The sequence below is a fragment of the Furipterus horrens genome, unplaced genomic scaffold (assembly GCF_987537825.1).
Source record: "Furipterus horrens unplaced genomic scaffold, mFurHor1.1.pri manual_scaffold_5, whole genome shotgun sequence".
NCBI lineage: Eukaryota > Metazoa > Chordata > Mammalia > Chiroptera > Furipteridae > Furipterus > Furipterus horrens.
In genome coordinates this window covers 46,653-66,773 of record NW_028327175.1, presented here as the reverse complement: position 1 = coordinate 66,773, position 20,121 = coordinate 46,653, and the positions used below count along the sequence as shown (strand labels likewise).

Here is a 20,121-nt window from a genome sequence, read left to right as displayed (position 1 = left end):
AGCCGTGGGTCTCGGGCCGGGTCCCCCGTCCGGTGGGCGCGCCAGCGGCGACCACACATGGTTGTTTCTCTCCCTCTCTCCCTGACTTCCACTGTCCGTAAAGGTAAAAAAACAATTAAAAAAAAAAGAAAAGAAAGGAGCTTAGGGCCCGGGTGCTGGGCGTTTTGGGAAGCAGAGAGCCGAGGTTCCTTGTCAGCGGGACGGTGCCCCGGGCGGAAACCGGAGGAGGACCCTGCAGGGCCGAGGCCGCCTCGGGAAGGAGGGACCTGGGGACGGTGAACTGTGGAAACCGAGTCAGTGAGACGGGCTGTTCTCAGTCCCGGTGGGAAGCGGGTCTCCACGGGACCCGTGAGTCCTGGAGGGAAGGGACGGTGCGCAGGCCCCTCCTCCGTCGGACCCCCGGGCGACGGAGCGCTGAACGGTTCGGTGTTTCCGCGCGTCCCGGCCCCTGTTCGTGGGGCTTCTCAGCCCAGGACACTCCTCCCCGGTCGGTGCGGGGCGGCAGGCACTTTGTGTCGTTTCCGGTCCAGCTTCCCTGGCAGGCGACAGAAAAGCGGCCCTTCAGTCCCAGGACCCAAGGGGACCCTTGCCGATAGGGAGCAGGTGTCTGGTTGTCGGCACCATTGACTTACGGGCGGCCATTCATCCCCCCGGGGGACCTGACTTCCTGGTGCGGGTCTTCGGCTTTGGTCGCCTGCGTTCACCGCTGCCGCCCTTCCTCCGCCCCCGGGACTGTTCAAACGGGCACAAGGCCTCAGCCGGAGACCCTCCGGTCCTCTGTGAAAGCAGCACCTGTGCCCTCGCTATGCACGCGTTTACCTGCGTTTTCCTAGGCAAGTCTTTTTTGTAACTGAGACTCGAAACACATCAGCAGCCCAAGGTAGGCTCCGTGGCCCCCGTGTCCGGCCAGCAGGTTGGCGGTGGGAGAGTTGCCACCCCCAGATAGTGCCGGGTTCCAGGGGCGGGGGGGTCAAAGGGGCTCCCCGCAGAGGGCGGAGGTGGGGGAGGGGGGTCTAATCTGAGGTCAGAGAAGTCGGTCCGTTCCCGTCTGCAGATCGGGATCCCTAGGAAGCACCTAGGCTGTCCCCGGCAACAGGGCCGGCCAAGCGGTCAGGGGTGATGTTCCAGAGCGGGGGTCCCCCAATTCCTCACACCTGTGTCCTGGGGCATGGGGGAAGGGGAGCGCTTTGCAGATGTCTTTGCATTTGTATGCGGCACAGATAGGGTCTTAGTGATGCCAGTGGCTTTGGCTCTTTGGAGTCTCCAAGGAGATGGGAGGGGTCCAACCCTAGGAAGGTGAGGACAAAGCGTGCAGGGCCCCGGCAGGTTCTGCAAAAGGTCTCATCCTGTTACCAGGCCCAGTGCTTTTGAGGCCGCAGTCAGGAGCTTCAAAAGAGGGTGCAGCCATTGGAAGGGGGAGCCATGCAGCTTTGAAAGGCGAGAGAGAACCGTGCCGGGTGCCTTGCGATACCTATAGGCTTCTCCGGATGGTTACGCGGAGGCCCGTGTCGTCGCACCCCAGATCCTCAAGGAGAGAGCAGACGGAGAAAGGTCAGGTAAGTCTGGGTATGTGTCTGGCTTCTCTCCTTTTTGGGGTCAAGGGATGCGCCGGGGCCCGTGAGAGAATAGGGCCGCTAAGCACTCCCGCTCAGAGCCCTGCCCAGGTCGGAATATTTTCCATCAAGACCTGTTTTCTTCCATACTAGTTGTTGGGTGTTACAGCGAGGCGCCCCACGAAAGAACCCCCTTCTTTCGGTAGCAGTCCAGCAGTGTCCGACAGCAGCAGTCCCCGTGGGGGCTGTGTAAAGCGAGGCCCGTATCCCCAGAAACACGGTCTTAGGCGTCAGGATGACTCCCCAGACTTAGGTACGTGTCGGGGTCCATGAGGCCCAATCATGATTTTGCTGGGGATTTGGTCTGTGGGAGGCAGTGCACCGACATCGGGGTAGTGACTGAAAGTTATGTCCGGGTGCCTTTTCAAAAAAATTTCAGTGAGTGTTTTTTTTGGGGACTGTGGACATTCTTCCACCAGTTTCCAAGGCTTTCATTCCCAGGTCATGGAAGGGATACCTAGCATGTCAAGGCTTTCCCTCCTCCCTCACCAAGATAGACTTTATCGTGATCTCAGGACAGCGCGGCCGCACCCTGAGACCAGGCGTTGGGTGCGCGGCTGAGGCCCATCTGCCAGTGCTCCTCGCCTCCTCCATGAAGTTGTTTGTGAGATCGCCGGGTGAGGTGCGGGCCCTGCCTCCGTTTTTCCTCCATTCCCCGTTGGACTGGACCGAAATAGCTGAGGTCTGGTCTGCAGAGAAGGGTACCTGCGAAGGACACGGGCAGTCCCCGTGCGCCAGGGGCCGCAGGTTTCTCGGGGGTCAGGCAGTCCTCGACCCCAGGAGTTATGGGGGCGGGGGGTTCGCTAAAACCAGGTGCAAACGCGTAAAAGAAGTGTATTAACTAACTCCCCACTTCCAGGAGTTTGCAGTCCGCCATGTTAGGTGAATCGTAGAGCAAGAAACATGCCGTGTATCGTGTTCGTGCTGCGACGGTCTTGCCAGCTCGCCGTCTGTGGGGTCGGTTGAAAGGTAAACATTTCAGGGAAGACAGGATCACCCTGTGTCTTGGGAGTGAGAGGTCAGCAGGGAAAGCCGCAGAGGACCCCGGAGTCAGCACAGCCGAAGTTCAGAATGTCATTTTCAAGTGTATTTTGCCATCGTAATTGACTCCATTTTAATTGGAAGTCGGAATTTGTTTCTTTTCACGATTTTTTGAGGGGAAGTATTGTCTGAGGAATGTATTTTAAAATATTTTAAGATTTGTGATTCATGTCCTGTTTTTCTGTTCCAGTTGTCCCACTTGTGTGCCCCATTGCTCCCCTGCACTGCGCTCACCCGTGTCACAGTCCACCCCCACCGCGTCCTGCAGGTTCATGGGTCATTTGCAGAAGTTGGTTGACTAGGGCCTTCCCACTATTTCGCTGCTTCTCCCCCTTCCCCGTCCCCTTAGGTCCCTGTTTGTGTGTTCCTTGCCACACCTGTGGTCCTGTGTCCCTCTGTTTTTCTGGCCTGCTGATTTTGCTAAGCACAATCGTCTCATCCATGTTGACAGAGAAGGCAGTTCTTTTTCTGTCTGTCGCCAGAGTGCCATCCCATCCATGTGCCGCAGTTCTCGCATCCACTCATGCACTGTTGGGTGGTTGGGATGTTTCCAGCAGCTGTGTATTGTAAATAGGGCCCCCGTGATCCACGGTTGCCTAGGTTTTTCTGGATCTGTGTTTTAGGATTCTCTGTGTATGGCCCTAGCCATGGAGTTGTAGGATGAAAAGGCATTTCCATGTTCGGCTATTTGAGGAAATTCCACACCGTGTCCCACAGCTGCCATAGCCATCTGCATCCCTACCCACAGGGCACGAGGATTCCCTTTTTTGCACATCCTGTTCAGCAATTGTTTGTCCTTTTTTTCACGGTGGACCATCTGGGTGCTGTGAGGTGATGTCTCACCGTGGCTTTCACGTGTGTGTCTCTGATGGGTAGTGATGTGGAGCATCGTTTTCTATGTGTATGGACAGCCTGTGGATCCTCTTTGGAGAAGTGTTCATGTGTTTCGCCCATTGTTGAAGTATGTAGTCTGCTGTCTTGGTATTGAGATGGGTTAGTTCTATATACACTTTGGAGATTCATCTTTTTTCGAAGTTATCACTGGCAAATATTTGTTTCTGTATGGTCTTGCTGTTATTTTTTTTTGTTCTTACCTAAATCTGTCTTGCCTTAGGAGAAATATTGGTGAAAATAGTGCTATGTGGTGCATCAGAAATTTTCCTATCTATGGTTTTGGTTAGGACCTTTACGGTGTCATGGCTGACACTGAAGTCTTGGATCCATCTTGAGTTTATTCTGTTGTGTGGTGCAGTTGTTATGGAGCATTTGCGAGCAAAGAGGACACGAGGCAATTTAGAAATAACTTTATGGCACTTATTTACCTGGCCAGGGACAGGTCTTCCCACCTTCAGAAGCAGAAGATGGGAGAGCCACCCCGCTTTACAGACTAAAAGGTTTTTAAAGGCGAAAGAGCTATACTCATGTCCTTGGGATAGCTAGATAACAACAAAAGAGAAAAAAACTGCACAGGCGTGAGAAACTACATATACACACACTTTCTAATTTAGAAGGGGCTTCAGCTGATAAATACTTGGCACAAAACTATTCTCATGTCCTTGGCTACAGCTAGGGTCAGCTATCAAAGGGAGGGAGGCCTCAAGGTTGCTAGGATACGTGAGCAAAAAAATAACCTGCCACTGGGGTAAAACGCAAAAAATGGCAAAGAGTAAAAGATGACCCATTACACAGTTTAAATTTTTTTTGCATGTCTGTCTTCAGTTGTCTCAATGCCATTTGTTGAGGAAGAGGTTGTTGTCACTCCATTTTAAGTTCCTTCCTCCTATGTAGAATATTATTTGACTGTATAGATTTGTGCTTATGTCTGGACTTTTTTGTTGTTTATATGTCAGATTTTAGGCCTGTAGTCTAGCTTGATATCAGGTATTGAGATTCTTCCCACGGTGTTTTTTTTTTAAGTCTATTTTATTGATTATGTTGTTATAGTAGTTCCAATTTATTTCCCTTTGCTCCTCTCTGCCCAGTATCCCCCTTCCGTGCAGCCATATCACCCCCCTTTGTTCATGTCCACGGGTCGTTGATATAAGTTTTTTGGCTTCATCCTTTCCTATATTATTCTTAACATCCCCCTGTCTATTTTGTACCAACTGATTATGCTTGGTCCCTGGACCATTTCTCTCCCTCCCCGCTCCCAGCTGATAACTCTCTAAATGATCCCCATACCTATGATTCTGTTCCTGTTCTGGTTTGCTTTGTTGGATGTCGTTTTTATGTTTTAGATTCAGTTTTTGAGAGTTGTGAGTTTGTTGTCATTTTCGTGTTCCTAGTTTTGATCTTTTTCTTAAGTCAGTCCCTCTGACCTTTCCTATAATAATGGCTTGGTGATGATGAACTCGTTTAGCTTCCCCTTGTCTGGGAAGGACTTTATCTGTCGTTCCATTCCAAATGATAGTGTTGCTGGATAGAGTGAGTCATCCTGGTTGCGGGTTGCCTTTCATCCCATAGAATGCTGCTTGCCAGTCCCTTCCTGCCTGCAAAGTGCCATGTGAGAATTCAGTTGATAGTCCTATAGGCACCCCTCTGTAGGCAACTCTGCATTTCTCTCTTGCTGTCCCCAAGACTCTGTCTTTATCTTTCCCCTTTGGCATCTCAGTCGTGGTGTGTCCTGGTGTGGTCCCCTCTGGGTCCAGCTTGCCTGGGGCCCTCCATGCTTCTGGGACCTATATGTCCATCTCCTTTGCAAAACTTGGGAAGTTTTCCTCATTTTTCTTCAATTCCTGCTTCCTCATTCTTTACTGGTTGACCGTTTTTTTCTTCCTTATGGTCCAAATCATTGATTTGAACCCCGGTTTCCTTCCCTTCACCATTGGTTTTGTGTGGATTTTCCTTCGTTTCACTTAGCATAGCCTTCACTTCTTCCCTTATGTGTCTGCCATACTCAAGCGTATCTGTCAAGCCTGTGAGCATCTTTATCACCAGTGTTTTGAACTCTTCATCTGTTAGGCTGGCTGTCTCCTCGTTTGTTAGGTTGGCTGTCTCCTCATTGCTTAGTTCTCCCACTGGAACCTTGATCCATTCCCCCTTTTGGGCCTTACTTCTCTGGCTCCTTATGTTGACAGGCGCCTGTGTTTGTTTGCCTCTGTGTCTTAGGTAGGGCTGTTGCACCTGTTACATTGTAAGGGATGGAGCCTTAGGTTCAGTGCAGAGCGACCCATTTCACCTCGTTGTGGCGCTGTGTGGGGCGGAGGGGACTGAGAGGGAGCAATGCCGCTTGCTCAGCACTTGCCCCTTTTCCAGGCACTCCTCCCACTTCCGTATGGGACTGGAGCCTCTCTAGCTGTTGCCCTGGCTGTCGTTCCCAGAGTGGGTGGGTCTGTGGACATTCGAGGATCATGGGGACCCTTTAAACAAGCGGACTCTGCTGAGAGACCGGCAGTTTCTGCCTCCTCCCCAACCCCCACTGGTTTGCACAGTCAGAAGCAATGAGGCTTGATTGTCCTCAGCGCAGGGACCATGAGCTGCGTGGTCTGGTCTGGTGCGGGGAGCGGTCTCCAGGTGTCCTTCTTGACTTTTTAAAATGTGTGACTGCACTTTCCACCAGCCTGCCACTGCCACCTCTGCAGCCACCACACTGCATCCTCTCTGCCCCAGCTCTGCCCCTCCTACCTGTCTGGATGAGTATTTCTTCTTTATATCTCTGCTTGTTGGACTTTCATGCAGCTCATTTTCTAGACCTTCTGGTTGTCTCTAGTTTTGAGGTAGTTGTATTTTTTCTTAGTTGTAGAAGGAGACCCAGCGTGTCTGTGTAAGCCTCCATCTTGGTCACAAGTGTCCAAGTTCTTACTTTTAAACAATTTGTTCCAATCCTCACCCAAGGACATGATTATTTATTCTATTTTATTTATTACTCAATATTATTTTTAATATTTGTATTGCATTTTTCCATTACCATTTGTCCCCCTATCTCCTCTTCTATCTCCACCCACTCCTGTCCCCCTATTTATTTATTTTTATCCTCATCCAAGGACTTGTTTATTGATTTTAGCGTGAGGGAGAGTGAGAGAGAGAGAGACTGAGAAAAACACTGATGCGAGAGAGAAACATCAATCAGTTGCCTCTTGGACACGCTCCGATTAGGGACCAAATCCACAACCTAGGCACATGCCCTGACTGGGATTTGAACCTGCAACCTTTTAGTTTACAGGATGACCCTCCAACCAAGTGAGACACAGTTGTCAGTCTAAACAAATTATTATTTTTTAAAACTTTCCTCAGTGACCTTTAAGAAGTCTGATCTTTGAAGACAGCATATGTGGGTGACAAACTCCCCAGGGGAAGCTCTCAGTCAGACACTGTCCAGAGTAACTAGGACCAGGGCCAGGGACAGACAGGGCAGGGCTTGGGATTCAGGAAAAAATGTGCCAAGTTTCAGAAGGTATTTCCTAACCCAGATGTAGAGGGCAGTGAGCTGTTTTGTGTTCTTGACTGACCGTTGCGGTCAGTGACCCCCTCACCTGCCCAACTGTGGTCTTCAAACAAGCCGCAGCTCTCTTGCTTGGGTGGGAGACAATCACGGCAGAAACCAGGTGGGGCTGGCCACAGCTGCGGTAGCCACTGTGGCACTGAGTGAAGGGTGTGATGGAGGCAGCCGACCATGCCATCCTGTCACCTCTGCTGCTGACATCCTTTCTGTCCAAGGATGATCAACCCACCCCACTGAGGGCACTCAGAGTCAGGGGGAGGAGTTGGGAAGCCAACAGGTGTAGGTGGAGTGGCCTTGGAGGCCCAGCATGTATCATAGGGACAAGACAGTGACCTCAGCTGCCTGATGGGGGACAAGACCCAGCAGATGTGAGGCCGCAGTCACTCATTGGAGCTTCCTCTTCAAACCAAGGGTCATGGCTGCCTGGCACTGACAGGTGGCTGGGAGGGGCTGTGTGACACCCAGCCCCCTGTGCAAGGGGATCGAGACTGTGTGAACTGTGCAAGCAAGGCTGAAACACAAATGCTTGTTTATGACTCAGCTTTGAGAGCTGCACGCCATTTTCACAACACAGATCAGCCCAGTTGGGTGAAGGAGGTTCTTACAAGGGCAGGGGTGACAGCAGGTGGGCTGGGGGGACATCTCGGAGGCAGCCACACTAGGAATGTGGTTTGTTGCTGAAGGGGAGGGAAAGGAAACGGACCTCTCCTTACTGAGGCTGAATTGATTAGCCTTCTAGGAGAGTTCTAGGGTCAGTCCTGGTGGGGGGTGGAGGTGACCAACCCCTGGCAGTCTGTGGGTTCCCCTCCCCACTGTATTTCAGTCCCAGCCCCTGTGCCAGCATTGCACCAGGACTCTGTCCCTCTTTCATGGCCCATGCCAGCAGCCACAGAATAGTGAAAGTTCATGGTCTTCTCTCTGTTAGGGATGGGCAGCTAGAAGGAAAGAAAACCCAAGACACACCGCTTTTAAATTTTTTAAAGATGTAAAGAGAGATAGATACATCCACTGGTTGCCTGTCACACGCCCCCCACCAGGTACCTGGCCCGCAACCCAGGCTTGTGCCCTGTACTGGGAATTGAATCGGCAACCATTTGGTTCACAGGCCGGCTACTCAATCCACTGAGACACGCCAGCCAGGGCCCAAAACTGTTTTGAGCAGTGGGAAAAACGTCTGGATAGGTGTATGGCATCAAATGGAGAGCACTTTGAAGGTGACCGAAGGTTAAATATGTAAGAATAAATACACAACCTTTTATAAAATACATCTTGGTGTTTTTTTACCACCCCACCCCCCATATACTGCTCCCTGGGTGGTAGCCTAATCAGATTGACTCTGGACTCAGGCCTTTGCAGAAGCTGAGTCTCTGTGGCTGGGAGCACGAGCTCTCTGAGGCCCTCCTGGAACGCTCTCCTTTCAGTGATGGGGGGAGTAAGGCGAGTGGGATTCAAAGTTGTATGGAGACAACACATTTCAGAGCAGGAGGCCAAACCACCAGGGAGGAGGTTGGTGTTGGCATCTCCATAGCATTTAAGGAACTGTTTGTCTATCTTACCTCTTGTTATGAAAGTAGAGGATTTGTTTAACCAGTTACTTCTTTACAAATGACACTCTTGGGGAGAGTCAAGGGCTGGTATACTTATCTGAAGTGCCCTCAGGGCTGGGGTGTAAAGTATGTGGAGGCTGCATTTGTCCTATGGCTATCAAGGTGCTAATGCCTTACCCTCGCTGCAAACATAGGGCTTCTCCCCTGAGTGTGTCCTCTGGTGTGAGATGAGAGCTGACTTACGTGCAAAGCCTCGCTCACACTCCCTGCAAACATAGGGCTTCTCCCCTGAGTGTGTCCTCTGGTGTGAGATGAGATCCGACTTCTGTGCAAAGCCTCGCTCACACTCCCTGCAAACATAGGGCTTCTCCCCTGAGTGTGTCCTCTGGTGTCTGATGAGAGCTGACTTATGTGCAAAGCCTCGCTCACACTCCCTGCAAACATAGGGCTTCTCCCCTGAGTGTGTCCTCTGGTGTCTGATGAGATGTGACTTATGTGCAAAGCCTCGCTCACACTCCCTGCAAACATAGGGCTTCTCCCCTGAGTGTGTCCTCTGGTGTCTGATGAGATCCGACTTCTGTGCAAAGCCTCGCTCACACTCCCTGCAAACATAGGGCTTCTCCCCTGAGTGTGTCCTCTGGTGTCTGATGAGATGTGACTTATGTGCAAAGCCTTGCTCACACTCCCTGCAAACATAGGGCTTCTCCCCTGAGTGTGTCCTCTGGTGTGAGATGAGAACTGACTTACGTGCAAAGCCTCGCTCACACTCCCTGCAAACATAGGGCTTCTCCCCTGAGTGTGTCTTCTGGTGTCTGATGAGATGTGACTTATGTGCAAAGCCTCGCTCACACTCCCTGCAAACATAGGGCTTCTCCCCTGAGTGTGTCCTCTGGTGTCTGATGAGATCCGACTTCTGTGCAAAGCCTCGCTCACACTCCCTGCAAACATAGGGCTTCTCCCCTGAGTGTGTCCTCTGGTGTATGATGAGATGTGACTTCCGTACAAAGCCTCGCTCACACTCCCTGCAAACATAGGGCTTCTCCCCTGAGTGTGTCCTCTGGTGTCTGATGAGAGCTGACTTATGTGCAAAGCCTTGCTCACACTCCCTGCAAACATAGGGCTTCTCCCCTGAGTGTGTCCTCTGGTGTATGATGAGATGTGACTTCCGTACAAAGCCTCGCTCACACTCCCTGCAAACATAGGGCTTCTCCCCTGAGTGTGTCCTCTGGTGTCTGATGAGAACTGACTTCTGTGCAAAGCCTTGCTCACACTCCCTGCAAACATAGGGCTTCTCCCCTGAGTGTATCTTCTGGTGTCTGCTGAGCTGTGACCTGTCATTGAAGCCTTGCCCACACTCTCCATATTTAATTGTTACAATTCTTGACGCTCCTACTCCCATGAAAAATTTCTCTGTGTCCTCTGGATTCACCTTCTGGCCAGTGCTGAGCTCTTCCTCCATCATCCCCTCATGCTCACTCAAGCTTCCCATTTGTTTATCGGGAGGTTTCAACAAGGCCCCTGAAACCCTCCTCTGCCTGATCCTTTTAAGCAAAGGTTTGGACCTTTCTTTGGCCACTTGACCTTCCCCTGTGTCCTTCCAGCTGTGTGTAACGGCATGGTGCTGCTGCTGCTGCTGCTGCTGCTGACTCTGCTCCGCTGGGCAGCTGTCCTCTGACGGAAGGTGTTTTCTCGCAGATGTTCCCGAGAGAATCTGAGAGGGGTGACTGCGTTTCACATGTTGGCTGAGGAATTTCTCACTGGAGAAGGCGAGAGAGCAGGAGGGACATGGGTGGACCTCTGGCTTTGGTTCTGCTGAAAGAGAAGGTTTTGGTCAGCAGTGACATGGACAAGGCTGCCTCAGCTGCACACTTGGTCTCCTGAGAAGACCTGTCTCGCCAAGCATTCTTATAGTGTTGACAACGCAAGCTCTGTCCCCCACACTGTTCCTATTTTTCTTTTTATTTGTATGCACTGCAATGTTTTCAGAAAGCAGAAAGCCCGTATCATGGGTCGTGCCTGCACATAGGCCAGACTAGGGACTTTCAAGTAGCGTCAGAGGCTGTTCCACTCGTGTGGATGGAACTGCAGTGACCTTTTCCATATACGTGTATCTTCTAAGTAAGTCATAGTAAAGAGAGAAACCACAGGCCCCACCTAGCAATTGCTTCTCTCAGTTCTCTGAAATTATAAAATAAAAACATGTCCTTCCTCAGCCTCACACCAAGTATTCACACTTTATTTCATTCAGTGTTAGCCCATTTCAAATACACTAGGAAGTCCTGTTTTAAAATAGTTATCCAACCACAGTTCCAACACACCCGACTCCCATACTCCTGCAGCCCATCCGCATCTTCTCTCACTTGTAAATGAAGTCATCACTGTGGGATTCCACTGAAGTTGATTTTCCAAAATTTAACAAAGCCTAATTTTAGAACAGAGTCACGCCCTGGCCTCTGCAGGGCTTTCCGGCCATCACTCTCTCATGCTCACGCTGCAGCTGAAAACAGCACAGTTGTCCCATCTTGCCAAGGAACATCCAAGTGGCTCAGCTTGGATCATGGACCCTGTGTTTCCAGCTGCTGGACCTGTATCTGATTTGCATTGTTACCCTCCATGTTGAGGTCGAGACCGAGTGTCCCTCAGACAGCTCAAACCCCCCCTCTCCTTCTCTGCACTAGCTGCCCCTCTACCTGGGACCCTTTGCCCACAGGTATTGTTCTAAGTGTTCTCCATGGAAAGGACCCTCCCTGAGCACCAGCCACACTGCACCCTCCGTTCGCAGTGATCCCCAGGTACTTGGTTGTGGATTCCTTTTCCCTAAAGTACTAATTGTTGTGTGATATTGTGCACATGCAAGCATCCGTCCCTGAGTTTCCCTCCTTCGCCCGTCAGCTGCTCAAGAGCAGCGATTCTCATCTTTATGCTAATCGGTATCTCCAGTTCCCAGAACTCTGTGTGGCACAGAGTAAGAACTCACAGGACAACTACCTGAAATAATGAATAAGTGCATATTAACATGCACATTTCATCTAGAAATACAGAGGAAAGTAAGAAGAAACCGCTATAAAAAGGTTAGAAAAATCTGCCTTGGTGAGAGAGTTGGTTAGTGTTTAAAAACTTTTTTTTGCTCTGTCCATGGTGGTTCAGTTGGTTGGGTGTTGTCCCACAAATTTAAAGGTCACGGGTTTGATCGCTGGTCAGGGCTCATGGATGGGTTGAGTGTTTAGTCCCCAGTCAGGTCAGGGTGCGTACAAGAGTCAATGAGAGACGTTTTTCTCACACATTGATGTTTCTCTCTCTCTCTCTCTCTCTCTCTCTCTCTCTCTCTCTCTCTCTCTCTCTCTCTCTCTCTCTCTCTCTCTCTCTCTCTCTCTCTCTCTCTCCCCTTCCCTTCTCTCTAAAAATAATTAAAATCTTCTTTAAAACTTGGGTTTTTTGGCCTCTAAGCCTTTCAGCACTATATGCTGTTGTGTATTTAGTGCATGAAGCATTTTAAAAATAGGAACAGAAAGAAAATAAAAATTGTTCCTAGGAGTCAAATGCATATGAAATGACTCCTTGGTTTCTGAAGCATCTGACTTGAAATTGTACTGACTTTAGAGTGGAGTTGGACTGTGAACATTTCTACGAGAGTTCTCTCTTTTACTTCTGTCTTGAAGGAGAACAGCGGTGCCCACCTCTCCTGGCCGCAAGCTCTGTCTTCCACTTGCTGCCCCACTTGATGCCCAGCTCCTGGCCGTACTCATCCCCGTACCAGACCAGCAGTTCACAGCCTGGCCTGACGACCCGGCAGGTTCGGTAGAAAATCTGCCTGTGATACTGAAAGGCCACCAGGTTCTGTTCTTCATCATCCCGGGCACAGTTCACATACCTGGGATTGAGGGAGAGGAAGGGAAAGAAAAACACATCAGTGAGTTCCCGCTACCTGTCACATCCACGTCCAGCTCCTCACTGATGCTTAAGACCCTCGGGCTTTGATGTCACCCACTCCCCCCAGTGCTCCCGGGGAGCCTTCTGTTCAACATCTGAGCCTCTGTCAGATGTCATATGAATATCTGTCTCCAAGTCCTGCTCACGGGGCTCATCTTGCCTAAGACCATTTCCCAAAGCCCAGTTCCAGACTTAAGATCTACCCCTATTGGCCATGAAACGCAGCTCCCTCTAGCTTCTCTAAACACTAAGTCGAGTTCTGTTTCACACCAGAGAACCTGGTGCTTGATCTAGACTCTGCTTCTAGATTATCTCACATCATTCAATACTCATCCCAAGTCTATCTTCTCTTGAGAGGTCTTTCTCCAATCATTGCATACTTTTCTTAGGGTAAAATTAACTTGTCTCCCCCAAGGTTCCCATAGAAACCTGGAGGCCTCTCTGTCTCAGCAAGATAACAGAGCAATGATAGTTGATTCACATTCTCTTTTCCCTGATTAAAAAAAAAAAAAAGAGCCACTCGTGCAAGGGGCTCATGACCACTCATCTGCAGGCCTGAGAATGCAGCTCTAGTTAGAGGTGATGCTGGGCTGCTTTGCTGGGCTGTCCTTGGTTTAGCCTATCCTGGCACTGTGCACTTCTGTAAAGTTAGGAAAAGTGTACTCATATACTTCTAAAAGCAATGATTTAATGTCTGTCTGCAGTAAGTCCTTCATAAGGACACGGGTTGTGTGATCTCTTTAAGTAATAAATAACTTGGTCTAAACTGGAACCATAGTAAGTGCTTAATTAATGTTAGATGAAGTAAAGTATAATCCAGTATTCCAGTACATCTAGGCTCTTCAAGGTTTCTTTTCCCCATTGCCCAAAGTTTGTCTAGCATACATCTTTATATTTTGAGGATGTACACTGTATTTTTATCTCCTTTTTTCCTAAATGTCTCCTGATACGAAAGAATCCCATGTGGAGAACAAAAGAAACAGGATTGAGGGAGGCCACCAAGGGGGCAGGATGACAGGGAAAGCCTGTGGCAGACAAGAGTCCTCTCGGGCACCCAGAAATTGATCGACCGTACCTCATCCAGTTGGCCCAGGATTCGTCCTTCCCATCCACATACTCATAGCAGTTTCTGCCTTTGGTGATCTGCGTTTCAGGAGAAGAAGTTAAAGGCTTTTTTTGGTGGGGAGGTAACAGAAGAATTATTTCACTATACTGTCATCGAAGCTCTTTCAGATCACACGGGGATTCAACCGCCAATTGCGACCACAGGATATTTTTCTTACTCATCATGTACACATATGAGTCTGTCCCATCAGAGCAGGAGCCTATAAGGGAGGAGCCAGTGCCTTGTGTGTGTACCACTTTGCTCCCAGTTACCCTCTGGTCCTTTTGTTTTTAAAGAATTTATTTATTTTTAGAGAGAGGGGAAGGGAGGGAGAAAGAGAAGGAGAGAAACATCCACGTGTGGTTACCCCTCACGTGTTGACTGGGAATCAAACCGGCGACACTTTGGTTCGCAGGCCGGCACTCAGTCCACTGAGTCACAACAGCCAGGGGTACCTTCTGATCCTTAAACAGGAGGAGCTTCCCGTTCATGCAAAGCCCATTCAGTACACAGAGCTAACCATATTATTTATCCCCATCCATGTCTAGCATGTAGAAGGTGAGGTCCCACCAGGCCTCAGGAAGGATGTTGGAAGCCAGAGGGCAGGGTAAGAGGTAAACACTTCTCTCACCAGCCAGGAGTATCCGCCATTGGCAGCCTCTTCATCGTCTGTGACGCGACCCTCATAAGGGCCAAAGTGCAGACCCACAGGTAGATCAGAAGCCTCGTTCCACACTCCAAGCCCAGCCTCAGGGATGCCTGATGTTGCAATTCTCAGCCCAGGGGGCAGAGTGAGGGCTGAGCGGTCGGGATGCCCCTTGTCCACTGCATGATCTTTTACAAACGTAGGGGACCCGTGCACATCACAGCTGTCAGTGAAGAACTTCTGACACTTCTCACAATCTGGAGGCAAGAGGAACAGGGGTTAGGGGTTTCTGAATACGGAGAGCTTCAAAGGGAGCGCAGGCCCTCACCTCACTGAGGCTCCATCCTGCTCTCCTGGTCACTGGAGGAAGGGAATGATTTGGGGACCAAGTGGCTAGATGAAATTATGTAGCAAGACAAAACGTGCCCCTTTGTGAAGGTCACTTACAGAGGAAGTCATCATCCTGGTGCTCGCTGACCTCTCGGTACACATGGCCCTTTCTTTCTCGTAGGCTGTACATCTTCACGTCAACCTCCTTTCTCTTGGGGTCTGAGTTTGAGAAAGAAGAGCAGGCGAGCTAGGTTGGTGGGGTCTGGAGTGTCAGTCTCTGTTTTGTCAGAAAGCACACAATCTCCTCCCCTGAAAGCATCACCCATCCTTTCTACGTACTCTGGTATTTCCCTCCATTCACTACTGGTTCAGAGAGACTAAGAGTCCACACTGACTAGAGATGGAGGATTCAATGTCAGTTTCTAGATCGTCCCATGACCAGGTGTAACTTCCTAACCTTCACTCGGTTATAAAATATTTATTGAGGGCACATTACGTGTCAGCATTAAGCAAAGGTCTGAGCATACGACAACAAGGATGTACGGTCGGGTCGCTATTATCACAGGTGGGTTTATTGGACAACTCACACATGTCAATAGTTTTAAATTTAATGTAATGCTTTCAAACAATATATGAATGATGTGTCCTTATCTTGACTTTACACATCAGCATTCAGGAGCTAAGAGAACTTATAAGATCAGCCCAAAGCTCCAGTGCTGACTTCAGTGTCAGCTTTGTCCAGCTTAAACCCAGGACTATCCCAAGTTTGCCCCACACACCTAGGCCATACTTATCATCCATTCCAGAGGACTTAGAGGAGCTGTAGTGTCCAAGTGATTCTATCTTACCCAATTTTCGTCTAGAGCGCTCTCCAGAGGTCCTTGCTTGTCCAGGAGGGGCCACGGGTTTCTGGGCATGCTCTGAGCCACTCGCAGTCAGCAAAGTAGCCATTGTGGACAATTCCTTCAAACTAGATTCATTGCTTAATGGTGGTCTGGAGATTGCCTTCAATGTGAGAGTCACATATTAAAAGATAAGATGCATTTATTTAATTTTAAGGGCTTTGATATATTTCCACATGTATGAATCTAAGTAACACTTCAACAGCCCCTGGAAATACCGGAGGAGTGTGGATATCAGAGGGAGAAGAAAGGGCCTGTATGGATACTGAATTCAAGACGAAACCGATGCCTTAGGCTCTTTTATTTCAGGTTTCTCTATGATAGTGAGAGTAAGGGGCATTGGGAAGAGAGTAAAAAAATAGTTGGCAGAAACATGTCTAGACACTAGTGAAAATGATGCTCAAATTTTCAAATTGCTATATTTTGGGAAGTACATCTGTAATTAATTAGATTAGCTGGTTCCCGTTCCCACCAATTTTGTTTGAATAAGGTTGTACCACTAGCTAGTTCTCTTCATCTTCTGGATCTATAACACACTCATTGTTAACGTCATGGCAAAGATGAAATACAACAACGTTCACCAAAGTGTTGTGTGAGCTGTGTAACAGAGTCTGAATGTGAAATCATGGTCCTCCTATCAACTTACCCCTCAGCTATCTCCATATTTAAATCTAACAGAAATTATCTTCAGCGTTTGCGGATTCGTGGTAGTTTAATTTGTAATTGTGAAATCATTCATTCAGCAAAAGTTCAGGGGCTCTCAGGGTCCCTGGGACTCCTGAGAAGAATCAGGTATGGACCGGCCTCCTCTCAGTGCAGAGGTAGGCAGGCTGAGCCCATGAGTCTGAACAGGATGAGAGTGGCCAGGTTAGTGCTCAGAGGAAGAAGCTGTTACTTCTTCCTACACAGATGGGCATTTGAAGTCAGTTCAAGGGGACAAGTGTCTGTCAAATAATGAGTAACCTGTGTGATGTCCTTAAGCCATTGTATTACTTGTTGTTTTACAATTATCCAACCTGAAGCTCCTCATGGTTGGGGGACAGGGGGTGCTCTGGTTCCAGGGAACCTATATCCTCCTTCACCTGGGACCATCTGCTGTGCAAACCGCCTATACATCAGTATGCTTCCCTCCGTCAGAGGGTCTCAGCGCACCTTTCACTTCAGCGCAGAAGAAAAGGAGTGCGTTGGAAACCATTAGTTGGACGTATGATGTAACAGTATATGGCTAAGAGAGTGTAAACTTGGTACCACTGGGAAAGTTTCAGTGTAAGAGGTGTGGAGTAGGAGCTGTGGGTCAGATTGCACCACTGCCGATACCGTGAATTCAGGCATCTAATGAAGCATTTCTAAATCTCTGAAACTGCATTTTCCTACTCTTACCTGCATTGTATCCATGGGAAAGAGTTTCTTGTCAACAGGATCTGGGAAATACTCACCTTTGGGTGTTTACTGTGTCCCCCTCTGAAGGCCACCGAACGTTTGACTAAAAGATGAGGAGAAATCAGTGCTTTGGTTGGCAAATGTTTCCAAAATCTGGAGATGCTCATTAGGTGCACAGAATTTGGAACCAGAGAGCAGTCCAAGGGCAATCCAAGGACTGCTGGGAATGTTTTCTGAGCTATCGTTAAGGCCCGTGTTGCTACAGGGGGGCACCAACTAATATTCTTAAGAAGTTGTAAAAAACTAGACAAAGTGTCATCTGTGCTTAATGCTACCTTTACAAATTAGCTATTATATTTATTAAAAAGTAAACTGGCCCTTCATGGCAGAAATAAAAGAAAGGCCATGTAACTGTGCAGGAACTCCATTTACACAACACGACCCGTTCCCCTTTCTGTTGTCTTCACCCCGACAGCCTAAGGGCCCCACGGCCGCCTCGCCTCCTTCCTGTCTGATGCTCCACGTTTCACACTCTGGCCGTCCACCCGCTCCCTCAATCATCAGATTCTGGTCAGCAGCGACCAGTCCGGGGACGGAGCCTCAGGTCTGTTGACCTCAGAAACGGACTTTCCATCAAGGCAAAGGTAACATGTTGCCTTCAGCTGTTTCAAGCTCAGACCCCTGAAAGCAGACCCTCCCTGCCCACGATGGGCTCAAGGAAACTAGACAGGGCGAGTCGGTGGCCGACACCAGAGGCCGATGCAAAGCTGAGCTGCTCCCTACCCCGGCCCAGGACCCAACTCCCTTCATCGCGGGGATCAGGAATCTTCCCGCGTGTGCCCCGCGCGGGCCGTCGGCACTGGGGTCTCACGGCCCTGCCCACCCGGCCGACCTGCCTCCTCTCTTGTGATGGCCACTCTTCTGAATCGGTCGTTTCTTATCCGCTTTTACATCTTTATGCAGTCCCCGCTTACTCACGCATGTACACATACATGTAATCAACCCCACATTCGGAGAGTTCCCACGAACGCGCCGGCCGCACAAAGCGCCGTTCTGCGCCCCGCTGGCCGCTGACGCTCGTCAGCTCCTGAGACGCAGCCGCGGCCCCGGCGCTCACCTGGCTGCCGGGGGGTCCACTCCTCGTCGGAATCCTCGCTGTCCTGCGCCCGGGGCCCGGCGGTGCGCCTGCGGTGGCACATGAAGGCTGGCCGCGGCGCTCGGAGACCTGGGGAGGAGCAAGATGTCCGGGTGAAAGCAGCAGCCCGAGGGGGACCAAGCACCGCAGAGCCAGTGCGACCCGCTCCCGCGGGGCGGGGAGGGGGGGGTCCGGAACGAGGCGCCAGCGGTCCCCGGCCCGGGGTGCGTGTGTGTGTGTGTGTGTGTGTGTGTGTGTGCGTGTGTGTGCGCGCGTGTGCGCAGTCCGCCCCCGTCGGCGTCTGCCTGGACGTTACCGAGGCCGACGAGCACTTCGTAGTTGCTCTTCACGTTCCGGTAGCGGCGCTTCTCCCAGTCCCCCATCGCCGCCCAGTCTTCCCGGGAGAAGTAGACGGAAATGTCCCTGAAGGCGTCTCCGGCCTGCGGAAACGGGATCGCTCAGGGCTCGTCGCGGCGACCGAGAACGGCAGCCGGCCTCCCCTCTACCCCCGCCCTGGGTGCAGGGGGCGCGCCGGGTCCCTCCCGGCCGTGCCCGGGGCGCCGAGACTGCGCCCTGACAGCGCCCGGCACCGCGGGGTCCGCACGGGCGTAGGCGGGGCCTCCCCAGGCCAGCGGCCGCGGAGCTCTGGGGCCCCGCCCCCCGCCGACGCCGGAGCTCACCTTTGGCTTGCGCCCGGTTCTCCCCGCTTCTCCCTCAGGGCACCCCCGCGGCCCGGCGTCGGGGTTCATGGTCTCCCAGCCCCGAGGCCCAGGCGCCTGTGGAAGGAGAAGGTGCCGAGCGGGCTGAACGCCTTTCCCGCCGTTGGCGGGGCGTCCGGACAGGGAAGACGTGGGGACCCAAGGGGACGAGGGGATGGGTGGGGCGCAGGCCGGGCGGTCACGGCGATGCGCCCGCGGGGGGTGCACTGCGCCCGCGAACCCCCGACCCGCGCGGCCGCCTCAGCAGAAGCGCCGGCTCCCGAGCGCCCGCGCGCGGCGGCCCCGACGGCGACAGGTTCTGGGGAAACCCGCGCGTGACGCAGGCGCGGTCTGCAGCGGACGGGAGTGTCTGAGGCGCCGGGCCTCGCGGTCCCTCAGGATAAGCTCGGGGGCGTCTCAGGCCGAGGGCATTTCCAGCGCCCGGGGGGAGAGGCTCCGAGACCGCTGAGGCTGAGGAGAGTCTGGTCAGCCATTGCGGCCTTTCGGTTCCCCAACATTGCGTTCCCCGGCCGACGGCATTCAGGGTGTCAGGGTTTGGGGCCATTCGGTCTTTCCGGGCCAGCTGTATCAGGCTGCCCCGAGCCGAGGGGAGCTGGGGTTCTCAGGGCGTTTTGGGGTATAAGCCTTGAGGGATTGTTTGGGCGAGACTTGGGGCCCTCCGCGTTGCCCGTCGTGGGCCCCTGGAGGCTGAAGGGATTTGGAGCCTGTCAGGTGAGAGCACCTGGGCTCTTAGGCTGGACTTGGAAGGTCTCGGGCTAAGGGTTTCGCACGGCAAGGTCCCCCGTCCTCCTGTCAGTCTCCCGGACCCCCTGCCGCGCCGCCCACCCTGGCTGTGGTTTCCGAGTTGCAGCGCGCTTCCCGCCCTCAGCAGGTCTGAGGCCCCGACAGCGAGGTTCCAGGTAATATAGTGGCGTGGGCGCGAGCGGCCAATCAGTGCCGAGATCGCAGCGCCCTGCCCGCCAATGGGTGGTGAGAAGATGAAAGGGCGGGGCAGGGGGGGGTGGAGCGTGACCGTCGGCGGAAGACCCGCCCCACTCCCCGGGGATTGGCTGCTCAGTGTCTGTCATGCGGCCTTCATCGAGGACCGCAGCGCGGCGGTTTCCGGTTTCTGTGGTGCGGGGTGTACCAGAGGTTGCGGATGGACCCGCCCCACAGGAGCTGGGGCCCGGAGCCCGGCAGCTGTTTAGCGTGTGCGTGGCCTTCTTGCCGCCTGGTGACAAAGCGGCCTCGTTCCACCAGGCTGTAGTGGGGAACCCCAACTTTCGTGAACTGTAGAATATGGTCGGGGGCGATTAGATAATTCCAGCAAGCAGGATGAATGGCCAATACGCT

At 51.8% G+C, this 20,121-nt stretch overlaps 1 protein-coding gene and 1 long non-coding RNA gene across 3 annotated transcripts in view; one reads left to right on the top strand and one right to left on the bottom strand.

Moving 5' to 3' along the window:
• The window catches only part of LOC150008081 (uncharacterized), a 597,743-nt gene that overhangs the window by 573,187 nt on the left and 4,435 nt on the right, over positions 1–20,121 (top strand). The gene's annotated exons all lie outside the window — the stretch shown is intronic.
• Positions 8,800–18,819, bottom strand: LOC150008082 (histone-lysine N-methyltransferase PRDM9-like). Its single transcript, XM_090279595.1, has 11 exons — positions 18,751–18,819; positions 18,387–18,510; positions 18,053–18,160; positions 16,992–17,038; positions 15,502–15,658; positions 14,771–14,872; positions 14,309–14,580; positions 13,648–13,715; positions 12,320–12,513; positions 9,962–10,454; positions 8,800–9,790 (listed from the first exon to the last, which is right to left on the bottom strand). The coding sequence occupies exons 1-11, from the start codon at positions 18,817–18,819 to the stop codon at positions 8,800–8,802; spliced, it is 2,625 nt and encodes an 874-aa protein (XP_090135721.1).

Bases quoted from the DNA above. Each gene is read 5' to 3' on its own strand.
- LOC150008082 (XM_090279595.1), bottom strand. From the start codon at position 18,819: ATGAACCCCGACGCCGGGCCGCGGGGGTGCCCTGAGGGAGAAGCGGGG. The intron at 17,039-18,052 runs GTGAGCGCCGGG...CTCATCTTTTAG, and splicing joins GTGGACCCCCCGGCAGCCAG to TCAAACGTTCGGTGGCCTTC. The intron at 10,455-12,319 runs GTGGGCACCGCT...CTTCTCTTTCAG, and splicing joins AGAGCTTGCGGCCAGGAGAG to CAGAACCAAAGCCAGAGGTC.